Source organism: Pieris rapae, chromosome 6 (assembly GCF_905147795.1).
Source record: "Pieris rapae chromosome 6, ilPieRapa1.1, whole genome shotgun sequence".
Taxonomy (NCBI): domain Eukaryota; kingdom Metazoa; phylum Arthropoda; class Insecta; order Lepidoptera; family Pieridae; genus Pieris; species Pieris rapae.
In genome coordinates this window covers 2,141,561-2,162,031 of record NC_059514.1, presented here as the reverse complement: position 1 = coordinate 2,162,031, position 20,471 = coordinate 2,141,561, and the positions used below count along the sequence as shown (strand labels likewise).

The window sequence follows — 20,471 nt, the reverse complement described above, 5'->3', positions numbered from 1 at the left end:
CTGTCTGCTACAATTAAAAAAAACAGATCTTAGTAATCATTAATTATATTTTACCCGCCAGTGCATTCCGAAAATAAACCAATTAATACAAACTAATTTATTATAAAATTATAAATTAACATAGTGTTCTGAAGCGCGATGCTTACAAGAATGCAATTCTTAAAAGTAAGTACGATATCGAAGCGTCGCCGGTGGCTTCCTTCGTCAGCAGAAATCGTATATCGTTAGGTGCAGGGTTGGCACATAACTCAATAATAATAAATACAATGCAAATAAATACCTATTTACACAAAATCCAACCCCAACGTTGCGGCCAAATCAGAGCTGGCAACGATTTTTCCAATTCTTTCAACGAACGGAAATCAATTCAACGATATAAATTGCATCTCACTATATCAGAAAACTAATAAGATAAATAATATTGCGTCTTATTATGTATCAACAAAAAGCAAAAGTTTCTCAATATTAATTTAATTCCTATTTTACAATTCCTACTGCCTATTATAGGTAATGGACAAATTTTTGTTTCTTTTATTTTTTATTATTAATTAAATATTAGAATGTCATGTGCAACATGCTGTGATGGTTGCAACTCCTTTGAAACGCTTTGTAAAATAAAAAACTTGAATATTAAAAAGAGTGTCGGAGAGTTTAGGCGCCTGATTTGAGAATTGACAGTAAATCTTAAATTAGAATCATTTATTGTGTATTTCTTTTTTTGACGTTTATTGTCACAGTCACTTTCTGGCTTAACATACAAAAATTGAAGGTATTTAAATAGTATTTCGAGAAATTATCGTAACAGGGAAATTCCCATACGGAAAAAACGTCAAATAAAGATAACGGCGCAAACGTAATTTTACCCACCGATAAACCATATAAAATAATATGTGCAAAAAATACTCATATTATATAAGTGTGTCGCAACCGGAATATATAGTCAGTACCATCAACACTTTTCAGCTGAAATCACCAAAATGGTATTTAAAAATTACTTAGCAAAATTTACCTTATTTTTTGTATTCCACAATGTGTTCAGTGAGGACTTGAAAAGAAGCTTAACATTTGTGATTGACGATACTGATTCCATGCATAATGAAATAAATCAAGTTAAATTGAAAACTACTGAGGTTTTTCATGCAGTGCTGAATTCGAACGCATCAGAAATTGAGGACTTTGTTTTGGTCACTTTCAACGATCCAGGTTAGTCTTTGTGATTAAAATAAATAAGATTAATAAATACTTTTTATTATATGCTTCAGGCAAACGGCTCATCCCCGTTCACGACTCATCTGATGTTAAGTGATACTGCCGCCCATGAACACTTACACTGCCAGAAGGCTCACGAGTGCATTGCCGGCTTTTTGAGAATTGGTACCGTCTTTTCTTGACCCAAAGGACCCAAAGTGATTCCATATAGTAGTGATGCGGGGCAAAAACTGCCTTGAATAACGCTCAGTTGTGGAAGATCGGACGTTGAAATGATACGGGTTGAATTTCGTATTCTGCCTCGACGTCCGATGATGGAACTCAACTCTTCTGAACTTTCTGAAGTAAATGCGGAAGAATATGCAGAGTCACCACATCTCTCAGCAGCGTCAAGGAATCACGTCAATCGGAAAGTGAGTGGTCGTCGACGACTAGAATTGCTCTTCTTTGAATATGGTCAAGTGAATGATTCGGTCCTGGGTACTTCCACTCAAACGTGAGAACTGTACTCCATCTGGGGCCGCATTTATGCTTTACAGAGTTGCAAACGGTGGCCCTAAATTAAGTACTGTCTTGCGTTTCTGAGAACACCAAGCTCATTAGTAGCTTATTAAGCCTTCCCTTTCAAATGACCGCGAAAATGAAAATCATTTCATTTCTGGCTGGTATTCAGATGCTGGCTGAGGGTTTAAGGAGCGTGTCGTCAAAGGTAGAAGTCGCGAACAAAGAATGTTTCTTTTAACGGAAGACGTGCAAATTTGTGTCTTAAATTATAATTCAATTGGACTACATTAAGTCGACCCCAATCCTATACGTATTAGAGTTTCGTCACTGTAAGAATACCTACTCGGCCAGAGTTAAGTATGTCCCCAGTGCTTTCGTCCGTGTTTGATTACTCATTACTTTTATTACTCCATAGATGTTAAACTACGAATAAATACAAAAAAGGAAAAAGAATTCTTAGAAAGTCTAAATGATATTTCTGTTCATGGGGGCGGATTTTGCCCTGAGATGTCATTGACAGGAATAAACTTAGGAATTAAAGAGAGCAGGCCATACTCATTGTTTTACGTTTTCACTGATGCTACCGCGGAAGACACATATTTGTATGAAGAGGTTAAAAGAAACGCCCTAAATAAATTCATACAGGTACAGTATAACAATATTTTAAGTAATACACGTTGTTCATATTTAAAGCCTCTCTTCCCTCAATCATGCCGCTTTAAGAATTCTCTATTTATCTCAAATCAATTATCCTCATATAAAAGCAAGGTGACAGTAATAACCATAAGTTTAACTTTCATAGTCATTAGTTTCAGTTTACTCCAGTCATTATATACATTTAGAAGAGAAAATGAACCGAGAAAGCCAAATTTTGCATATTACGTGGCGTATAGATGTAGAACGGGCAAAGAGCAACAAAAAAGTATTCTTCAAAAAATTTCGTATCTCAACGGGGAACCAAGTTATTATGAAAAACCTGAATTTAACCCTTTTTTCAGGATGGTGGAAATTGCACAAGGTTATTTTGGTCGAAAATTTGAACTTAAGCTTTTCTAGCCGCCCCCCACGTAATATCCAATTTTTTGGCTTTCTCAGTTCATTTTCTATTCTAACGGGATTTTTCCGACGTCATGATTGGACAAGTTATGGAAATTCAGTTTTAGATTATTAAATATGTATTAAGTAATTATGTAGTAATTTGTTGAATGAATACAACTTTATAAAACATGTGGATGGCATAAACCTAAACATAAAATGTTGTCTATTTACTACTTAAGTTTCTTTTTCTGCCTTGATACTAGTATTTTTCTTACCTCCTAACGTTCTTATTTAATCAATAGGTAACATTCCTACTGACGAATGATTGTGGTCAAAGGGATAGTCCTAATTACAAAGTATACAAGAAACTCGCTAAAGTTACAGGGGGTGAGGTGTTTAATATCGAAACGGACGAAGTAAAAACGGTATGTATATACCTTACTAATTACAAACTAATAAGGAAGTCGTTCGGTAATTAGAGACTGTTTGACTCAGTATTATTACTAGCTGACCCGGCTAACTTCGTTCCGCCTAACAGTCTAACATGAGTAGTATTATGGTGTAACTTTAGTTAAACTTGATTTAGGATTTCATTGTGGTAATAATGATTGCAACATTTTTGCAAAAAAAGAAATGTTTAATTGCTTGGCATTGCGAAAGAAAATTTTAACATTCTTATGTTCTCCTCTACTCTCTGGTGCCAATGTTGCTATACTGCAAGCAACAGATCAAAGCCTAGTTATGTATCGTCTCATCCACCTCCAGATAGGAATTTCTTGAACTAACACGAAATCGATGTATTGTAATGCGACATTTTATTGCTGATTCTGCTATTCAAAGCGGAGAAGAATCCACCAAAAATGAGTTAAACTAACATCGGTCCAGCCGATCATGAGTTATATGTGGTGTAACTTATACGACTTGGTTTTCTATTTATTATGTTATAATAATTATGATCTATACATGTGGCTCTAAAGTAGGACTTTGAAGTATCACTAGGAAGTTTATATGTATATGAATGTTTTTGTTAATTATTTAGGAATAGAAATAGAGAAATAATATTGATTTTTACTATAAGAACAACAACTAAAAACATTTCATGTATTTCGAAATCGAAAAGTTGGTATGAAGTACAGTCGCCAATACTTATACAAATACTTTTATGACTTTTCAAAGTAATCTCCGTTCCTCTCTACACATCGTCAAAATCGATGGAACCACTGAGAAAAGTAGTGGGCCCATTCTTCCTTAGGAGTCTCCTATGGCATTTTCAAACGCTTTCACTTTATCTTCAGGGACCGTAAAGTGAATATCTCGAATTTTATCCTTAGTTCTTGGGATTAAATGAAATTCGCAAGGCGCCAGGTCAGGACTATATGGCGAATGACTCATTGTCTTGACACCTACCATAGTCAAATATTTAACAATCCGTTTTGTGGAGTGCGCTGAAGCATTGTCGTGGTGAAGAAGGATCCTGCTTCGAGGAGGCTACTTCGATGCAAAGAGCGATTGACATATCGGTCTACAGTAACTGTCCTTCCATCTTCCAGCACAACTGTCGCGAAATGACCTTTTAGACCAAAGAATGAGGCAATCATCTTTTTTCCCGGACCTTTCTTTACCTTAGTTGGCCGATCCTCGACAGGAAACACCCACTGAGCTGATTGTCTTTTGGTTTTGGGTTCGTAGCAATATATGCAGCTTTCATAACCTGTGACGATATGAACAAAAGCATTTGAGTCAACGCCGTTGAACTTATCTAAACCTGACACCAGTCGTCGTCGGTTTAAATATGTCGGTACAGAACTTCCTGACGGCTAAATGTTCGTGTGTTATTTTTTGAAGTTGACTTATACTAATAGGCTTAGGCTTGCCCGTATCTGCTGATAGGTCACTCACTTATCTTCTCCTATTATGCGTGGCCCAGCATTGATGTTATCTTCAGTAGTCGCTGTGTAATGACGAACGTCACGCGGATCATCATTGAGATTGCTTCTGCTTAAAATTGCCCTTAAAGTATTTTACAAAAATATATGAAAAATGAATGTAATATACTACATTAAATTACCAATGAGTTCTAAAATTGAAATTCGACCAAAGTTTTCATTAGCAATGTTTCTAACTGGCCAGTTCTAAGTATTTCAGTGTTACCCACGTGTCATGAAGTCTATTCACCTTGTTTCCATGACAATACCAGCCATGTTTTTCGAGTATTTCATATTCCTTCTGCTTAAGGAGCGGTCAACTAATAAGTCACACAATTTTTGAGGATTAAACATAAAAGTTGCCATTTTTTGGTGTAAAGTATCAGAAAGTCGAAAATAATATTAACAATAACGTAATAAATTAAGTTAGGGTCAGCGGTATCTCCAAAAAAAACAAAATGTATTTAAATTACTACAGTAATGAATACTTAACTAAATAAGAAAACTGATCGGCCCGATATGAGATACACGATCAATGATCAATATTATAGACTTATTCCTAATTGAGAATTGACCGGTCCGATGTTAGGTATCCGATCAACGTTGGTATCTGTTGTCCATTTCCTTTTATAACGGTGTTGCGAAAGAGCGGTCCAAGTATTGGTTTTGCGGGATAGAAGAAGTGCAATGGATATGTAAAATGTTCTACTGATCCGCCATGAGCAATAATATTCTAAAAAGTCTTTTATGAGTTAGTCTTAAAACCATTTGATTTAAAATTGGAAATGAATTGGGTTTCAGATAATGGATTATATAATTCATACAATTAAATATAAGAGTGAGAAAATTTACAATCGACACTTTCCAGCTCATATCAATGAAAAAATAACAAAAGAAATTCCTGTAAGTAAAAACACTATATTTGAAATGTCCCGTTAATTCTGGGGGAGACATTATATCGCTCAACTTCAGAGGCAAAGAGAAAGAGTATATTTCTCCCTCAAGGGCCGGTAACACACAAAATTTGGGCGTTCCGTATGCTCTCTACCCCCCAAAACAAATTTAGTAAAACAATTTAATTTATGGGTCAATGTCCTATTTATAAGATCCCGTTAAAGGGGTATGGATAAGACGAATTTTTACATGTTTTATTAATAAATAAAAGATCATTGTAACGTATATAATTTGATTTATTCATGATTTATTATACGCTTTTTGCGTATTATAAATCATGAATGAATCAAATTATATAATAATATATAAATATAAACTTAACTATTTACAAGTAGGTGATCAGTCCTTTATATACCACTTATATCATCTTACTATTAAAATTTATCTTTCATTATAAGTTGTTAACAAAAACACGGTATTTTTTTAATAAAATAATATTTTATTTAGTTTTCAGTTGATACCAAAGTGCAGTCTCTTATGCTGTCTCTTGTGGGTAAAAAACCTCATATTGTTGTGAAAGATTCCAAAGGTAATAAAATAAAAACCGAAACAATTCTGAAGTCAAAGGAAAGTTACGTAAGTTAAACAAAAATAGATAAATTGACATTTCAAGATTCAAGATTAGTGGCGCTGCCTTTTTTTGTTCTGGGCTTCAGATTGATGTATCTGTTTAATGATCGTTTGTTAATCTAAAAGGCAAGTATGAGATCAGCCTGACCACGCTGTCGACTTTTTTGGTCTGGAGCAAGCTGGTTTCTTCGTTATGTTCTCATTCACCGTTCGAGCGAATGAGTAAAGCGCACATAGAAAGAAAGTCCATTGGTGCACAGCCGAGGATCGAACCTACGACCTCAGGGATGAGAATCAAAGGTTGAAGCCACATTTTTTTTAATGAGGTGGAAATGCACTAATGCAGGCCCGCATCAAGAATATCGAACTTGACGCGGGGACTTTGGGGCTGTATCTACACTCAAATCCCTCTGAGCGGTAGCGAGACCCCACCCACTAAAAACACCTCAGCCCATCGCACGTCCTTAAGATGGGCCCTCGGGGTTCGCTAGGCATTCTACCCAAGGAGGCTGAAGCCACTAGGCCAACTCTGCTCAAGATTCTGTAATTGCTAGTTGTTTTCCAATTTAAATTTTCCATTGATAAACTTAATGCAACAGTTTAAAAACAAAAAAATAATGGTAATAAAATATCCCCGTTATATAATATTAGTATAAAGGCAGTAGGAGTATGTGTTTAGGATGTTATCTATATGAAGAAATCATAAATATTATTATTTTTAATGTAACTTCAAACATTTGAAAATTAGTTACGAATAATACCTGCGGAAATGACGGAAAAGATTAACTGTGATTAATTGGAAACAAATAAAGAACATTTGTCAAAAGCACAAAAAAAAAGGATTCAGAGGGAATGTCTGATCACTGATAGCAATTTTCGCTATGAATTAGTTTCCTTAAAGAACCAAATTTTCTTTGACTAGCAAGACTTGAGGTCAGGCCGTTGAATAAAACCTATACGTCGATTGATAGCTATCAAAAGTTTAAAGTATAATCAAATTTTAGATAATTAAAATAGATCCAGCAGTGGCCGGTGATTTTAAAGCTGCAATAAAAAGCTACGGCGAATCAAATCTAGATATTAAGGCATCTACTGACGTATCATTTCAATATGGATTTTTAGTAATACCGCCGACAACTGTTGAAGATTGCAAGAAGGCTGTTCCAAGGCCCGTAGCAGGTAATTTGATGACTTCACACTCCCACATACGTACCTTTTATTTAAAGTACTTTACATTTATATAAAATAATCATATTTCTATCATCCTTTGGCAAAGGTTTTGCAACAAATTACACCATTTCTGTCCGAAACGTGCCACTCGATAATCTAATGCGATTCACCACCTGCTGTTTCCTCAATATGGTCTATCCCACTAAACCGACTTCCGTTTTGGCGTTTTTTTGTACCATATGCACCGGTTTAATATTTTCTTGTTCCACTTCTCCGTTCCTTAAGTTTATTTATTTTTATTGTGACATCTGCTACATACGAAGAAAGAAGGTTCTTCATAATGATACATTCTTTATTTTATATGTTGTTGGTTTCGTATCATATATCGTTCTTTCAATCAATGATACACCTATAGTTTTGTTTTCTGCTCAATATGAATACTTAATTGATATTATTATTATTATTAAAAAGCCTGGGTAAGAATGTCAAATCAAAATTCAGCTATACGACACGATGACATGCCATCGTATAGTCTTTTGTTTTAAATTGTGTTCCTTGGATTTTGCACCTATACTTAGACGATTAAAAGCCTTAATCTAGATCTAGGGTGCAATACTTTAGATTTATTAAATTAATTATAATATTTTTTAGGTGAAAAAACACATCTAACTATAGAGTTATCTTACAATGGACATGATGTGGAACTACAATCTGCCGAAATACTGGACTTGAAAGGAAATTTATTAGAAAAATATCCACTTCGCATAATTAAAAAGGGAGACAACTTTTATGTGACAGACGAGTTTATTTCACCAAGTGACATATTTAAAATCTCTGTAAGTGTGTTTGATGCCTTTTATAGGCAAATTATAGTTAAACCCCGGTAAATCTGATTAATTTATTGATACGTATTTATTATTCTTGTTAGTATCTAATAGTGAGTACTGAGTGAGTAAATGTATTAAATATTCTGAGGCATTTATATATTCAATAGGAATTATTTTCACAATACCCTTTGAATAAAACATTAATTTGTAAAAAAGAGCTGTTCGGATAGTGCTAGTACACTTTACACGTTGCCGTTCGCTCTTGATTCGTTATTGCGCAAGAGTTATTTGCTACAAATAGACGTATCGAAAAAGAACGCTGCAACATGATGCGCAAGTGTACAAGGTACTCGTATTATCTGAAAATCGCAATCTTATTGAAATTTTAGCGTGCGTTGCGTCACGTCGTATAATTGTTATATAATAACTGTAACTAATTTTAAAGGTTAATGGCATCGTCACATCGACAAAAGAAAACATAAGAAGAGATGCGACATCAGCTGTTGACCCTTGGAATAAAAAATCTGGTTCGTTTACATAAACTATAAATGAATTTTTTGTTAGTTAACATTGATTAGATATTTTAATGGTTTTAAGGTATCTTTACGCATTTAGGTATTTTAAATTGATAATGAGCAGATGGGCGGGACATTATACACAGATTTTTTTAAATATAATACGGTGCACCTGAAGTGTCCGAACAATAAAATAAAAAATGATTAGTAGACAAAGAACAGTCACAATATTCACAAAGTTAGTCACTTTCGCAGATGACAATGACATTAACTTGAAGAAAGAAAGAAATTTTAAAAAGTTTTATTTAATGGCTTTTAGAACCTGACCGTGAAAATGCTGTGAAGCCAATAATAGATGAACTGAAAATCAAAAACGATGAGAAAACCTCAAAAATTCAAATAACCTGCAATGTTAAAGGTTTTCCTGAACCCGATATTCATTTGACTGATGCTGCGGGCATATTTTATATTGGCAAGGCAAGTTTACTGATTTTGGTATATTGTAAAATCAGATTTTTAAAAACTTAATTAAATACAAGTATTTAGACTTACTTTAACAATATCTGTATAATCCAAATATGTAATTTTAAACATATTTTTATGTCTATACTCCATGGCGAGTTTGCGACTCCCGGCGATATAATTTAAGTACTTATTGTTACAGAAAATATCAATCGATGTATCATCATACGTCAGTATATTTGAAACAACGGATGATCTAGACAATATTTTCATTTGTAAAACCAATAATTCGATGGGATTTGATGAAAAATCGATTGATTTCAAATCTTTGGCAGAAGCTCCGAAGATCGATGCATCTGTAAATGAGTATTTCAAAGAGATGGGGCAAAGCCTTCACATATTTTGCAGGTATTTTAATTTTCAGTAAAACACGCTGTTCAGATTTGTCTTATTCATTTCTCGGTTCCTCTCAAAGTGGCGAAGACTCCTTCAGCTTGCTCAAACATACATTACATATACTATACAGTTACTCCTTAAATTCGATACATATAAAGTTTAAACACATATTTCACAGTCCACTGACTAGCAAGCTGTACACACGCAGAAAAAGAAAAAAAGGACACTTGACAATGACAGTTTTGGTTTAGATGTCTTTTATGTGTCTTCTATTTTGATTTAATTTATTTTTGAAGTGAAACTTGTATTGCGACTTCCAAGGTTGCGTTAAACGTTTAACTCTACCATAGAGGGTGTATAATACCACTTTTGCGTTAAACTTTGCGAAAATAGAATTCACACTTTTCGTATCTTATTTCATCATAACCCCATTGTAAATGTTATTGACATTTCGCCACTCGAAAATGAATATTAAAATATGCGATTTATTGTGAACATACGCACGTACAGTAGAATTATATATAGGTATAAACATCATATATAGATGCATATAGTTAGTTTGATGATAGCAGAGTTCCTGCTGCATGAGGGTAGTATAAGTTCGTTTCTAAAAACTGAAAACTTTTCCCTTTAACACCAGTGTTTCTTCTCTTATCAGTAGTATTCTTCCCTTTCACTGTCTCGTTCTCTGTAAGGTGGCTGCCCTACTAAATCTCTCCACTTCATTCGGTCGGTATAACGGTCGGCAGACGCGTGAGAATCGTGACTTGCCACCGCACCAGCGGTTTCCACATCCTTTTGCCTCCACCTAATTATGAGTGTTTCGAGTGACATGACAACTATAAATGGTATATAATGGTGAACAAATAAATTGGGTAAAAAGGTTGAATCAGAAACGGAAACATTTTGGTGATTCAACCTTTTTCTTTATTTTTTATCTGTGTACATTATAGTACATGTAGAATAGTTTTACGTTCGTAATTCAAATTTTAGTTAAGATATAACCTTTTTTTACATTACAGGGTTACAAAAGGAAAACCAAAGCCCTCAATTAAATGGTTCTACAAACATCCATCATCGAATGAATTTTCGAAATTGCCTATTAACGGGAAAACGTTACATATAGACAAGTTGGGTGTAGGCGATGCTGGTGCATACAAATGTGAGGCTAATAATACGAAAGGCTTCGACTCAGCGGATTTTCAAGTATTTGTATTATGTAAGTTTGAATTACGATTTTAAAATATTACAATTAAGTAAAGGATGTCTACGTATTACAATATATTATATATTGTTGATATGGTTAAATACCATCAACAATTTTTATAATACCACAGATGCTCCATCGATTGTGAATGATTTAACTTCGAGAAAATTAACGGCTGTTGTTGGAGATAGATCTTTGGAAATACACTGTCACGCCACCGGAAATCCGAAACCAGACATTTTATGGATGAAAGATGGATTACCTCTTACTCTAGGTAATATTAATTTGTTAAAAATTGTATGAAAGTAAATAAACAGCCTATAACTCGACACAACTTTATACTATATAATATATTATATAGAGTACATACACACACACCCATTCAAATACTCACACATTCACCCATAATTAATATCATTTACGTTGTGTTCGATTAGTTGTAACACTTAAACAATTTTTTCTCAAAAAAAATCTGTTTACATATGTAACATTGACCACGGTATAATCTTTATATACACTCATAACACAGGGTTCAGCGATTAATGAATTTTATCAAAACCTGAAATAAATGAATAAAGCTTAAAGTATGCGTGGATATATATTATATACATATATATTAAATAAATCCAAACAATTTTAAAACCTTTATGTTAGTATTTTATATTCGTACATACTATGCTAATTTAGAATACGATAAAAATACTGAAACAATGATAACAAGAAATTCTGACAGGTTCTAGTAGTTCTAGCTTTCAACAGTTCGAAAAATGACATATTGTTTTTAAATACAGGTACAAAGTATTTCGTCGAAAATGGAACATTAATAATAAGAGACATAGATATTGGTGATGCGGGTAGTCTGATCTGCAAAGCGACAAACAAGTTTGGAAATGCAAGTGAGACATTTGACGTTGACGTTTTATGTAAGTTTTATTTTATTTCATTTCGGTTATCACCTTATGAATTGCTCTGAATAAAAACGCAGCGCTACGATGGTGGCAGACTTTTATTTGCGGTCGTTCGCAGGGTTTGGCAGCTTCATATCATATACGCCTAAAACTATTTAATAACCTTATTTATTTACACTTCGTTGCTAAAGAAACACAAATAACACAATATATATAAATTACAAGGGATGCAACGGGCGGCCTTATCGCTAACAAGCGATCTCTTCCAGGCAACCCTAGTAAGAAAAGAAATAAATAAAAAATGAATGGTGCAAGAAGTGCATAACCAGAAGTTATATAAAAAACAAAATACTTTTTTTTAATATATAGAACCTTAATCTATTAATAACTATATATATTATAATAACTAACTAAAACTAAAAAGCTAATCTTACAAATTCAAGAATAGCAAATGGAGAATTACATTTACAAAACGAACAGGAGATACAAGAATTACACAGGTCACGATTGATCAGGATATGATAAGGTTAGGAAATATTTATAAAGAAGAGTTTTAAAAGACGATAGGGAGGAAGCCAATCGTATAGACTCAGGCAGCTTATTCCACAGCCTAATGGCGGAAATCCTAAATGAATTGCCTACCTTCCCAAAAGTTACGGTTAGAATAACTTTATTTCTCATATGAATTAAAAAATTCGCTTACTGAGAAAAACATTACAAGACTAAATAATTATTACTAGAACGCACAGAAGGTACTTATACAAAAATTCACAAAACAAATACAGTAACAAAAATGCAGGTAGACACAACAGACTCGAAACGGTCAACCAAGCAAAAACATAGGTTTAGCATTAAGCATAAGTTATAGATCACTGCCGTGTATAATGCTTTCAAGGGGAATTTGGTTTAATTTCCAAAGTCAAGGTGCCTTTATAGTAGGGGCGAGTATTTGGACCGTACGTTTGGCAACAATTATAAAAACCTTATTTTATTATTATGGCATAGCGCTGATGTGCTTGTTATATGACTTAATGAAAATTAATATAACATTTGCATGCCTATGTTTATGTGGCTAATTTATATAATTGATCGCTATCAATGCACTTGGGACACCTCCAAGTGATTGATGTCTACGTATTACTAATTGTATTGTTGATATGGTTATATAACATTTTATTCGTATATTTCTAACTAAAATAATATATATATAACTGACTTTCTTTATATGTGATCATTTAACATTCGCTAGAAGGATTAAGGAAAACATCGTAAAAAGGAAAGCCGGCTTGCCTTAGAACCAAAAAGTCGACGGCTTATGTCAGGCACGGGAGGCTAATCACCCAGTTGCCCATTAGATTGACAAATGAGCATGTAAACCGATACAGCACTCTGAGCACCACACCTAAAAAGGTTGTATCGCCACAGTTTTATGTTTTTTTTATAATGTTTCGATTACCTTTCAGATCCTCCATACATAGGTACGGGTTCAGAAAAAGTTTCTGTCATAGTCGGAGAACTTGTTAGTATAGACTGTGACGTCAGTGGCTTACCTTTACCAAGTGTGCGATGGTTTCACGAAGGGAGGGAAATCACTAGCGGTGGGCGATACAACATTTACAGAAATTATACGTTAAGGTGAACTTAATTTGCATTATTTATCTATTTCTTTTTCGGAGAGTGTTGTGAGTGATACCGCCGCTCATGTACACTCTTGCCTGAGGGCTCGTGAGTGCGTTGTGGTACGCTCTACGAAGGACGCTAAAGGCCCATTTAGATGGAGAGATCTCGTGCGCATCTATCACCAATCGTAACAGCATTATCGTAACAAAATATTTACAAACAGACAAGAATTAAATTCTCATCTACGATTTTGTGATCGAATCTAAAACTTTTGTAGTATTTTTACAAAATAATTACAGCTTACAAAAATTTGTACATCTCCAGAAGTAACGATATATAAGATGTACATAAATTGTTATTAATTTTAGGTGTGAATATATATTTTGCACAATCTTATTGTTCTAGTTTCATTGCAACTGTTAGCGACACGGGTGTGTACAAGTGTGAAGCATCTAATCGCCTTGGCGACGCCATTAAAGAGGTTCATGTAGATGTCAATGTTTTTAGTAAGTATTTTAATAGTTTCTGTTACGTATAGTTTTAAGGCCCTCACCGAATTTAAGCGTGTTCAACTTACTTTAAAGCAACGAAAGTCGCAGATTATTACTAATTGAGTATGTTATCTCTTCACAAATTTTACGTTATGACAATATGTGGCATGAGGAGAAGTGATAAAAAATCGATTGCTATTAAACCGTTCAAGAATAAAATAATTATTGCGTCTCCTTAAATACTTTAAACTTAAAAGTTCCACATTTTAAAAGAGTAATTAGTTATTACTTAACAATCTTATATTTCTATTGAATTGTCTTGTATTACCGAAACAATTAAATTAATTTAACGATTCATAGTGAAGTATTTTTGTTTCTCTTATGTTCATACATAAGAGAAACAAAAATACTTAGTCTAACGAGAAAATGCTGATACTAAATGTATCAAACATTCTAAATTCTTTAGTTTTCTATTTACCCGTTATTTATATACATATTATTATAAAGTTAATTAACAGTGGTATTTTACTAATGAATGAGTTAACATCTGACTTTCCGCAGTTCCAGCATCAATAAAGCCACCACTTAGACGCGTGTATGAATTGGGTGTCGGCAGTAGCGTTCGTTTGGACTGTGTCGCCGAAGGAACACCAAAACCAACAGTCAAATGGTTGTATAAGCCTTTCCTTGGTTGCTGTGAGAAAATAATAAGGTACTGAAAATAAACTTTTATACAGATACGGTACTCGTATAAACGCGAATAATATTTATATTCACTTTTGTTAGAGCATGTAAAAGATTCTGATTTATAAAGTGCATCTTATTGAGAAATCGAGAAACATTTCAGTCAACCCGCCGTCACAACTAACTAACTATTTAAACTATATGTTTTAAGTAACTATCGTTAGTTAAAACATGGTTAACTACATTACACCATGTCGTTGCAGTCTTCATATAATAATCAACAAAGAATAAGAGTTATTACTCCATTGGAAGTGTTGGCTAATTGTCTCTAACGGGTGAATTTCGTCCCCGAGATTGTGGGCTTTAACCCCGCTTCTGATAGAATAAACAGGAAGTTTGCTATGCACATTAAAGTGAAGGAAAATATCGTGCGGAAACTTATAATTGCACCCTTTATACCTTTGATCCAAAATGCTTTCTATAGCTTGCCTATTAGAAAAAATCTAATGATCAGAATGAAACAGATACAGAAATCTTAAGCCCAGACATAAACGGCGCCACTTTTATTACTCTAATAGAGTATGAGCTATTTATAAGTAAGAAATAATCGGATATTAAAGATAAATTGGAAAAAAGATAAAGGGGTTGTCTGGAAGAAATCGCTCTAAAGCGATAAGGCCGCCAGTTGCTTGTCATTAAATTATGTTTAATGTTTTCCTTTTATGTAATGCAACGAAGTGTTAATAAATAAATAAATAAATTTATTTATGATTTTAGCGCAACCTTTGATAATAATACATATGCAATGGATCACATATTAGTCAACCAATCGGGTCATTACATTTGCACAGCGCAGAACAGCAATGACGATGTCAAAATATACTATGAAGTTTATGTTAAAGGTAATTTAGCTTCTTATTTATTCCTTCCATATATGAGATCCTTCTATTTATTTTTGTAATAAGAGGCTAACGAGTATGAGGCTTATTTGATGTTAACTGATACCGCCGTCGAACGACGGATGTCGAAGTAATACGAATAGTATTTAGTATACTGTTTTGACATCTGGCGTTGAACCACAGGGCAGGTACTGTGTTTTTTTCTGAAGTAAAAACGCTTGGAAGAAATAATATTCTGTCCCGACCCTAGTTTGAATTACTGCCACTTCGAATCTCTTTCTGCACAGACCCTAGCGCCACTCGATTATTATGCCTACAACTCTTTGTAATGTATTTTGTTATTAAAATCAAACCTGTAGGCCACTGTGTCATATCGATCATTCTAGCTATTGAATAGTTCATGTTATGTATTACTATCAATGATCAAATATAAAAGTGTTTTTTTTTTATTATTTTCAGAAACACCTAAGCTTCACGAACTGACGAACGAACTGTGTATAAATAAACACAATTTATATGACACCACACAAGACAACAGAGATGTAAAATATCATCAACCCGTTAAAGCCTCTTTTAGAAACACGCGTATCAAATGCAGCTTTGCATCAAGAAGAAATGCAATTATCATGGTTGGTTATGAAGCAAACTGTCATTTTTGGACCGTCTATGAAGTATGCTTTAATTTGGATACAAGAGTACCGATATATATTCGAAACATTAAACACAAATCTTGCGCTAACTTGATGCCAATAGGCCTTGAAGGCGATAGTTATGTGGAATTTGATCTTGATTCCTTGTATGACTGTGATAGGCAAAAGAACTATATTTCAAAATCTGCTTTGACAGACTCTTATAGAAAAGGTGGATGTTTTGAAAAACAACAGATGGTCAATCCCAAAGATATATGTCCCGGAATGCAAGCAATTGCTTTCGAATATATAAACGTTGCACCTCAATGGAGTCACTACAAAGTGGTAAGATATTTAATATTTCTACAATAATAATAATACAAACTTTATTAATTACATAAATAGATTGAGACAATTAAAAAAAATCATCTATCGCTAGTTCCTACACTGGGGAATCCCTGTATTATAATTAACTGGATAACAATTGTTCCGTTAATTATATTAATCAGATTTCAAACATTTTTTTGATTGCGGGTAGAAATTGTGATTCGGTCGATTTCGGGATTTCGCGTTACTATATTACGGTTATAATTAATATATAAACATTGCTTTAACAATTGAATACTTGTCGAGGAAAGGCATATAGCAAATGGGGGTGGGGTTCCCTTTAACAGTCAAATGGTAGGAGATAGAAATGGGGAGCTCGTTCCCAGAGGTGAGAAGAGTGCAGTATGAGCAGCCGAATTAGAGCTTTATAGAGTTGAAAGCTGTAGCTCAGAGTGAAGAACCATCTCGCCTTGCTGAGCAATAGAGTCTGAATGTCATTCGAATTCATTCAATTCAAATGTAAATGGAGAGTCGGAGTTTCCTGAAATTTAGTTCTCACAACATTAGGAGCCTGGGATAATTATACTTTAATGATGAAATATATTATTACTAGCTGACCCGGCGAACTTCGTTCCGTCTAACAGTCTAATAATATCGTGTTAAATTTAGTTAAACTTAATTTAGGATATCATAAGGGTAAAATTAAAACATTTGCAAAATACAGATGTGTTTTATCAAGAGATGGTGCCAAGTGCTTAATTTATTTTTTATTTATTCGCTAACTTATACTTCGCGGAACTATTATATATTTTATTATTTATCTGCTCTCCACCAACCAATCCACCAACAAAAATATAAATTACATTGGACTTGAGTTATAAGTGGTGTAACTAAAACGATTTTGTTTTATTTATTTAGATTAAATTCCCTGAAGCCACTAGGCTAAATAAAAGTAAATCTCTATCCATTTGAATGCATATTTATTTTTATTTCCTTAGAATTGGGCGGAAATTGAGCGTCGTGTAGTTGCATTGGAAAGGACAATGGATCACGGACTTAATGTATGGAGTGGAGTTTCAGAACAGCTGTCCATGCCTACTTCATTTGGAATTAATACAAATATTACTATATCTGATAGATATGGACGGTCTATAACAGTGCCTAAGTATTTCTGGAAGGTACGTAAATTTATTGTCCTATTTTGTAAAATTAAAGAGATATATTGTTAAAATAAAAGCACCCAAGACAAGGCCAATTTAAAAAAAAAAAAACAATAATTTTTATTTTCAAAGTAATTTAAGGTCTTTAAACTTTTTTGTTTAGTATCGTAAAGTTGTTTTTGCCTTTTATATTATAAATTAATAAAGATTTCTTTATGACGTATAGTGCACATGTTTAATTTTTATTGTTTAGTGAATAAGAGTTTAAATTCTATTTTTTACATATTATCTTAAGATTATCTCAAAAACATTGACCCTTTTTCGCACTCCTCTACCGCTTTATTTAAAAAGAAATAAAACAACTGTTAATGTTCTAACTCTTCCATGTATGTGTGTTGTTGTCATGTTTTGTTTTGTTTGTATCATATAGTTATATTAGTGAAACCTATTGTGGATGCATCCAATGTGTTTTGTTTTATGTTTTATTTTTAACTTTATTTTTGTTGTGAGGATGTATCTGTTTTGTTTCCAAATAAATAAATAAATAAATAGACAGACAGACAGAGAAGAAGACATATCATTTATACAAACGAAAACACACACACATAAACACACAAAATAACAATAATCAAGGAGAAAATATCCAGTAAACGTTTCGTCCTGAATATATATTAGAATATACTACATACCTAATAAATTCAATAATAATTATTACAGATTGTTTGCGATATGGAAAAGAAGGCATGCGTTGTTATAGTACAAGTGAATAGTCCAGAAATCTCTTCACGAGAAGATGCTGAGAAATTCGTGCTATGCAAAGATATTTGTGACAGTATCGGTTGGCTGAAAAACCCTGATTGGAAAGACTACACAAAGGGCTACACATACTGCTGTAATTACAAAGAATTCTATAAAAAATTCAACGGTATTTGCTATATTAAAGGCGTAAAGAGAGTTTTAGTTTAAAATATTTACAACATTATAATAATTATATATTTAACTGTCTGTAATTATATTATATTTTTCATCTCAAGAAATATCGATGTAAAGTATCGATGCTTGAACTCAGAATTCCTGTTACTTATAATTAAATAAGTTCTATAAGCTACCTACTAATGATTCGCTATTAACTAAGCTTTGGAGTATATTGTATTTGACAAAACATGAATAGTTCTGGAAAGCTCTAGAAACGTTCTCGTTATATTCACAAAAAAGTATTTTTTTTGTATGGAACATGAAGACAGAAGGCTCACTTGACCTCAAGTGATACCGCCGCCCATGGACACTGATATTGCCACGGTGGTCAATAGCTAGCTGACAATATTTAAATTAAGATTGAAAGCTGAATTTTATTGTGAAATGTTTTTCTCATCAATAATAAATATTGTACAAATATTAATTATCTATTGTTATAACACAAGCACATACATTTTAAAACACAATTTATCAATCCGATATGTATATATATATATATCTCAACTTTATCTACGATCCAAGATACTTAAGTGACAAGGAGACGTGCCAAAAATGAAGTAACAATTTGTATTCACAATAGAATGTGATAATCTATCGATTGTAATGACGATCTACCAAGGCTGACCTATGACCCGAGTTTTTGGTAACCTACAAAGAAGAAATCGTAATTGTGCAATGCTTGACACGACTGGGAAATAATTATAATGATCACTTATTGTGCTACGCTATTTATTTGCATGTACATAACTTTTATACTTGGAGCAGTGTTGGCCTAGAGGCTTCAGTCTTCAAATATCCCCGGCTGTGTACAAATGGATTGTCTCTCTATTTGCACATTTACCTTTCGCTCGAACGGTAAAGGAAAACATCTTCCGCAAAGCATGTCTTAGACCAAACCTTAAACGGCGTGTGTCAGGTCCAGGAAGTGGCGGTAATCACCGACTCGCTAGAAATCTGAGGTCCGGACCGAAAAAGGTTGTAGTGTCTCTGATTTGTTTTTATATAACTTGTATCCAGGTAATCCAGTACTAAAATAGGTGGTTAAACGGATGTAATACGATGACAAAGCATCAACGCGTGTTAGACTAGAGATTCTGTTGAACAGAACGTACAATATCATCTTTTGTTTTAAATTATCACCCTTATGGACGTTTAAGGCTTGGCAAAGTACCGAAAGTCTCAAATGTTTGTAAGACTAATTATATATTGTCTTGTATTATACTAATAATGTAAAACAACATCTTCTCAACTTTATGCTAAAATAGATAATATTGTTATTGCGCAACAATAGCTAAATGTAAGAATGTGTTATCTAGAAATATTTATCGAATCACATCGAATACAAGGAATCTCAGGTTCTACGTCCCTAATTTGAGAACTGGCAGTAAATGTAAAATTAGAAGCATTTAATGTATATTTCTTTTTTTGACGTTCATAGCCACAATCGCTTTCTAGCTTTACATGCAAATATCAGGAGTTAAAGGTTTTAAGCAGTATTTCTTTATTATATTATCTATTGTCTTGTATTTTACTAATAATGTAAAGCAACATCTTCTCAACCTTATGCTGAAACTGAAAATACTGTTATTGCGCAACAACAGCTAAATGTAAGAATGTGTTATCTAGAAATATTTGTCGAGTACCTTAAACATGTCTAAGGGAAGAGACTTCCTTTCTTCTTTTTCTCTTCTTTCTTTGTAACAGTTAATAAGAATTGTATCAATAAAACTCAGCTGAAATCAATTTGTTTCATTTACTTGTATCATCACCCTGCCGACCGAATTAACACAATTTATATATATGATATGATATAATATATATGTTTTTTATCATTTATTTCACGTTAGCTTATATTTTTTAATTAAATTATTAGAATTTTAATACAAATACACTAAAATTTATCTTTAAATGGTATTCAAATTATTTTGATACTAAATCAATTGATTCAAAATTGAAAAAAAAAACATAATTCAAAATCATTTATGTTGCACAATATACACT

General features: G+C 33.2%; 1 protein-coding gene across 1 annotated transcript; it reads left to right on the top strand.

The window, feature by feature from the left end:
- Positions 1-1,004: 1,004 nt before the first annotated feature.
- On the top strand, positions 1,005-18,461 carry LOC111001254 (hemicentin-2-like; the record flags this gene model as incomplete). Its single annotated transcript, XM_045628677.1, has 20 exons — positions 1,005-1,203; positions 2,129-2,358; positions 3,054-3,176; positions 5,478-5,579; positions 6,078-6,206; positions 7,205-7,379; positions 8,022-8,206; positions 8,643-8,724; positions 9,032-9,207; positions 9,377-9,582; positions 10,593-10,789; positions 10,908-11,051; positions 11,569-11,700; positions 13,149-13,320; positions 13,711-13,811; positions 14,358-14,508; positions 15,258-15,382; positions 15,839-16,353; positions 17,334-17,513; positions 18,213-18,461. Coding segments are annotated over 20 exons (3,573 nt in total), but the record flags the coding sequence as incomplete, so codon positions are not given.
- Between the last annotated feature and the right edge of the window lie 2,010 nt (positions 18,462-20,471).